The 6,493-nt window shown below is 35.2% G+C and overlaps 1 protein-coding gene across 1 annotated transcript; it reads right to left on the reverse strand.

Annotated features, from left to right (window-relative positions):
- Positions 1-1,211: 1,211 nt before the first annotated feature.
- LOC107001813 (nucleobase-ascorbate transporter 4-like) lies at positions 1,212-6,114 on the reverse strand. Its single transcript, XM_015199774.2, has 14 exons — positions 5,882-6,114; positions 5,055-5,152; positions 4,769-4,945; positions 4,585-4,685; positions 4,412-4,487; positions 3,966-4,025; positions 3,670-3,854; positions 3,321-3,417; positions 2,977-3,063; positions 2,825-2,883; positions 2,461-2,552; positions 2,186-2,263; positions 1,793-1,953; positions 1,212-1,690 (listed from the first exon to the last, which is right to left on the reverse strand). The coding sequence occupies exons 1-14, from the start codon at positions 5,976-5,978 to the stop codon at positions 1,472-1,474; spliced, it is 1,587 nt and encodes a 528-aa protein (XP_015055260.1). The 5' UTR covers positions 5,979-6,114; the 3' UTR covers positions 1,212-1,471.
- Positions 6,115-6,493: the final 379 nt, after the last annotated feature.

Raw genomic sequence — 6,493 nt, forward strand, 5'->3', positions numbered from 1 at the left:
AATTTGCCAACTACCAAATCTTTTATTTTCAACTCCAATTACTATTCCTTTTTAACAATTGCTTGTACCAATTGAATAGCTAAAGTTGACCAAAAAAAATGGGATGGATTCAACAATGCATTCGGGTATACACCCCGAAACAGGTACCCTTGAATCAATTGAACTTGATCCATGAATGTTTCATGTTCAAATCATTAACTGTGTTTTGATTTGCAAGTAACTGCACGTGCGATCTATCAGATAAAATTTGATTACGTGCATACAGATAATACAATACTATGAAACTACACTTGCATTAAGTTTCATATTATATTAGCTACTTTGAGTTGGCCGCAACGTCGGCTCTAGCTAGTCTCTAATATATCAGGTTTTAGGGTGAACTATTCATCCTACTCGTGTTGGATTCTCTCAGTCGTGGCATGACGTTCTTAGTTTTCGAACACAAACTACTTTATATATTTAGGTGTTTTTATTTGATACTCTTAGACTTAGTATTTGAGGTTTATTGGATGTCCTTAATGTGATGACTTTCAGGTTTCGAAAATGATATTTAATAGACTTTAGTGGTTTTGCATTTCTTATCATTGACAAGATTTCAGCTTCCACATTATGATTAGTATTTAGTACGTTGAACAATTAATATGAGTTGGCCTGTGATTTCATTGCTTCGCCCACCAAGAGGTTAAGTGTGGGTACCTCTTATGACTCGTTTTAGGTCGTGACAAACTTGGTATCAGAGTCTTAGGTTCAACGATTACATCACATGAGGACATGTCTAGTAGAGTCTTGCATAACAATACGAGGAACCCTTTACTTTTCTTCGAGAAGTTATATGACTTTAGGAAAAATCCATTAGTTCCTTCTTTCGTGCGATTACTTAAATCAAATTGGTATCTAAATATCTCTAAAAACAAAATATAGCATTGAAAATATCTCTAAAGAGACTATTCTACCTATAGTTGTAGAGAGAGAAATGTATATATAGTCTGGACTCCATTAAAAGTGCCAATGAACACATGTTACAAAAAGAAAATTAATCATTCAAATATGTGTCTCATTGAGAAACTTGCCACACTTAATTAAGCTAGTCATTGATCTGCCAAAGTCAAACTACACAAAAAATTAACAATTGTGATGCATGTCCAATAATGGTAAGGAAAGTCCATGGTTAGGGATCTTATTCCTTAAACACATATAGAGTGAATTCAAAGTAAGTTTCAAACTTGGTAGTGTGTTTTTATATATGTCTTATTCATCCTTAAACATATTAGATGAAGAAGTATACATCAAAAAGGCGCAACATATACTTACATAAATATTTAATAAAATATCATCTCATGTCCTGTACTGGACCAGAAAAAGTTTATCCTAACCAACGTACGAAGCCCTACTCATATTCCAAAGGCGTCACTTCAATTCACATATATTATTTCTTTCCTTACAACAAAAAAGAAAAAGTGGTACTATATATTTATACTGAGGGGAAGTACTTGGAAAGGCCATAAGGGAGAGAATAGAACTCTTCACTTCTAGGATCATTGTCAAAATGCTTGAACTTTGCCCACCAATGCCTTCCACTGTCTTTCTTGGTGTTGACATGTTCTCGAGCAAGAGTTAAGTCCAAGAACAATGCTACAATTCCTGCCACTGTGGCCGGGGACGTGAAGATTACTTGCATTATTTTGTTAAACTGCAATTCGTTTAAAGGACAAAAATTATCATCATTCAATTCAGTAACATGTAAAAGTTATTGCATTGAACTGAAAATGAATATGAAATATGTGGCGCATACCCAGGCAGAGCCAGAGCGAACGGGACCATCACCAGTGGTTATCACATAACCATTGAAGTATTGTGGCACAGAAAAACCCAAGTAGATGGACAAACCTAATATAAACTTAGTCCTGAAGCTGTTGAGATTGCAAAACTGAAGTAATCCAAGACCAGCAGAAGCTGCATTAAAAAATCAAACGTCAGAACAAATAATCATACACCTTGAATGAAGGAAGTGTATTCTCATTTTTATTGCACATTTTAGTTTTTGATGTTGATTATACAAGCTCAACATTCCAATGCTGATCGAGACAGGGATCAAGAAGGCATTCGCGCAGAAATTGCTTGAAGAACTATATATATATATATATATATATAGCTTACACTATAAATGCTGAAAGGAATGACATACACATGAAAGCAAACATGACAGAGTACAAAGCTCCAACAATTGGCAGAGGTATGGAAGCAAGAACAGCTCCAAATTTTCCTGTTCATGGACAAAAAATTTCAACCATTAGTCTCAAAAGAAATTCTGAAACCAAATGATCGATCTACAGTATAAGCCGTATAATACCTCTATTAACGAATTTGAGCATCAAACAGAATACCTTAAGACGAGGGATAAAGTGACCAAAAATACCGATAGATCAGACTCTTAAATTATTACTTGATTATCTTACTTACCTAACACGGAGAAGAAAAGCATAAATATTGCAGACATTTGAATCACTCTTCTACTTCCAACTCGAGTCATTGCCACAAGACCTACATTTTCACTGCATAGATCACAAGAGAAAAATATTTAGTTAATGAAGTCAACCTATTTAACTTTACTCGCATGAAACTCTCACCGATGATTTACATTATAGAGACTACAAAATGACTGGAAGAAATAGTTTCATAATACTAGTAATCCTCTTTCCTGACCGAACTTTAGCTCTTTTAGGACAGTAGTATGAGCTTTAGCACAAAGTAAATGTTCTACTTTAAGCGTTTCGTAGGAAAAAATGATGTTTGAAATCAGATGCTGTGGGGGTAGACGTATTACACTGAGACAGTAAATCCGCTCGCAGTTCCCCATAGACCACTCAGCAAAAGGCCTAATCCCTGGATGTCACGAAAACCAAATTGATGTAAGTAGAGAAATTTTGCAATTGAATAAAGATCAGTCAACGAGAAGTGTAAATATCATCCACCAACCAGCCAACCAGCACCACGGCTAATTACTGAACCCGGTGTATGTGTTACACTTCCATATCTTGCAGCTGCTATAAATGCTCCAGTAGACTGTCAAAATAACAAAAATAGGAATACTTCATAGAAAATCTATGGAAGCAGTTCTTCACAAAGATGTCTCGTATCATGAAAGACTTCAGAGTTTAGTGCCGAACAAGGACTAGTGACATCTTTAAAAACAATCTGTTAGCTTCATGTATCTTATACATGGAAAAACTGTTTCTCGAAGGAAAAAGCATACATTTTTCATTATAGTTTTTACTAGCAAGAGAGAAACCTGAACCAAGTTATTAGAACTGTATATAGACCTCGACAAGAGAAACCAAAGCTGCAGCCATCATTACAAAGACATCTCCAGCATCGACTTTGGGAGCACCCCATTGCCATGGATAAGGTACCTTTATCCTGCATTTCCGCAAGTCAGTGAAAGCAGAGCCAAATCACTTAGAATTCTATAGAGAAGAGTTCAATGAGGAAAGAAGTTAAATACAACATCAAATTGTAGTTGACCTAAAATCCTCGAAACGAAGCTTCTATTGTTACCAATGATCTTGTACTTCAAATATCTACCACTTCAGGATATCATTTTGTTCGTTATAAATACCATTAAGGAACAAGGATATGAGTTAACTAAAACCCGAGTTTAATGTAGCATACCATGAAGCTCCACTAATGACCCCAGAGCGATCCACACGGCAACTAAATTGAGTCTGTGGAGGTCTATTGTTGTATGCACCTGTCACAGTGAGAAGAGCTGCATATGCCCACACTATAGCAACTGATAATAGGACAGCAAATCGTTCAAAGATGGGACGCTTTAATTTCCACATGTGAGGAATGTACTGCACAAACATTTGTATCCCATATATTAGACTACTGACAACTATTAGAATTCATTCGAAGAAATTCATCTGCATGGAAACTCGATGCTGTTTATTAAAGAAATGGCTTACTTGAGACAACAATAATAGTATTATTAACCCTGGAAGACCAATTTCAACACATTCTGCCAACTGAATCAACAGAAATGAATAAGAAGTTAGTAAATCCAATGACGAAAAAGGGAAAACATATAGATACTACTTCGTGGAAATAAAATATGTTACAAAATGACTAGAGGCCTTCTACATTTAGCTCATTTAGAAAAGCATTCGTTGAATTTACCAATGTATTGGTTTTTTCTTAATTCATCCTAAGAAACTTAATTCTTAGTTAACGGAGTTAGGAAATAGTTTCTGAAATCATTTAAAAGCTATATATGGAAATTTCTATACTAGTGAAATCAAGGAATATGGCAAGCTTGCACACGGTGTACTGTCGATGTATATAACTAATTACACTTTGTGAAAGGCATCAACGGCCTATCTAAAAGATAGCAATCAATAATCAGAAGTCTTACAAGCGGAAAACCTTGCGTATATAGACCAAGGCCTACAAGAAACACTGGTGGAGCTGCAGAGAGAGGAGATAGGACCCTACATTGTTAAACAACTGCAATAAGACTTCTTTTTTTCTTAATGATACAAACACGAATAGGATGGAAATGAAGGATAAATCCTGCAAAACGAACACCTTATGACAATTCTCCAGAGTCCGAGAAAGCCAATTAGTATGGGAAGTATGGATGCAATCATCAGAGCTCCCTGCATTCCTCTCATCGAATGTATAAACCTCTGAAGAACATGATGAAAATAAAGCCGGAATCAAACTCAAACATAAAACTGGAAACTGATGCAACAAGATGGAATATGCCAACCTCGCGTGGGTCAAGATATGTATTGTATCTACTGGATGATGCAACAAAAGTAGCTGGAATAATGAATGTGAATGATCCACCTATCACCACAGGAAGCCGGGTTCCAAACAAAGACTGCAAAAGAGTATTCAGCCCAGCAACAAAGAGCAAAGTTTGAATTACTTGAGCTTTCTCCTCCTGAAAGACATAATTTTGAAACTACTATTGTAAGTACACTAGTACTCCATGTGCCCGAACTTGTAAACCCAAATTGCTCTTCAAAAATACTGATAAAGTAAATACTTACATTGCCACCACCCATTTGAGGAACAATGATGGTCGGGATAATGACAGTAGTTCCCAGCATAACTATGTAGTGCTGAAAACCCAGAATAATGGCCTCCGCTGCATATTATTTAGAGAAGTGGACAGTCAACAGCTTGTATTCTGTCTTCCGATCACACGAAGAGGACAACACAGAATCTTTTGTATTGGCTTTACACTTATGATTTGAACGTACATTTAGGCATTTAAACAAAGAAAAACTCGAGGCTTTATTAGGTAACATGAGTATGAAAGTGATCAAATCAAAACATCTGATCCCTTTGATGATTAAAACACATAACAATCCTATACGCAGAAGCAGATCCATAATTTAGACACTACGGGTTCTTGAGAGAGTGAATTTTGAAATGTACATCTAAATCAATTTATTCTTATTTTTTTGCAGACATATACAGGGATCGACCTGGAATCACTAGTCCTGCCAAACCACAAGCTCATGGTTGAATCTGCCACAGGCTATATAATCCATTCTGTTCAATTCAAATCTGTCTCATTTACTTACTAGTTAATTCTTTCTGTCACTTCACAGAAATTTGAATAGGTAACCGGAACTCAAGGAACGCCAACACACTTAAAGGATCCAAACAACACACATCTAGTTTTCAACATGCTCTTCAGGCAATCAAATAGTGAAAATGGAAACAGAGAGAATTGAAAGTAAGCAAAACCAATTAAACTATGAAATGAAAAGCAAGAAAATTAACATGTATGTACAATGAACTAATCAACAACTTTTCAGTCTTAAACTAGTTGAGATCAAGAAAGTAAAGTGTAACACAAATCACATACGCCATGAAGGGTTGCTGTTAACACAATAATCAACTCCTGGCAATTGGTCCTTCACTGGATGTGGAACCAATTCATCAGCTTTCACCTGTGGCGCCATTGCTTTTGTTTTATCTCTACGTTAAATCAAGTAACAACACTAGTTCAAACATGCTAAATTTATATCAAATTATCATTGACTACGATTATTAGTGGTTATGCTTATCTTTAGCTCAAACAAATTATTATATATTAACAGAAAGGACTGAGAAATTTCAAAGTAGGTAATCATATACTATATTCGTACTCATTATCAAACATGAAAAAGGAGTTAGTGGTTCAGAACCAAGTGATGTATTTAAAATTTCTTTTATGTTTACATAATTTGAGTGAAAAACAATGAATTTAGTTGAACCGGCAATATTCAGCTTTGACCACAAAATTAAATTCTAATAAGGAAGAAGAAAATTGACAAGTTGAACAATTATGGAGTAAGATATGATTAGACAGTGATGTTGAGACTTAGGCTAGCTAACAAACTTTTAAAATTTTACATGTTTACTCTTTAAAAAGTTTGGTGATTTGAACAAATATTATACTTTTGTGCTAGTGTTATTAGGCTTGATACCATTTTAA

Source organism: Solanum pennellii, chromosome 10 (assembly GCF_001406875.1).
Source record: "Solanum pennellii chromosome 10, SPENNV200".
NCBI lineage: Eukaryota > Viridiplantae > Streptophyta > Magnoliopsida > Solanales > Solanaceae > Solanum > Solanum pennellii.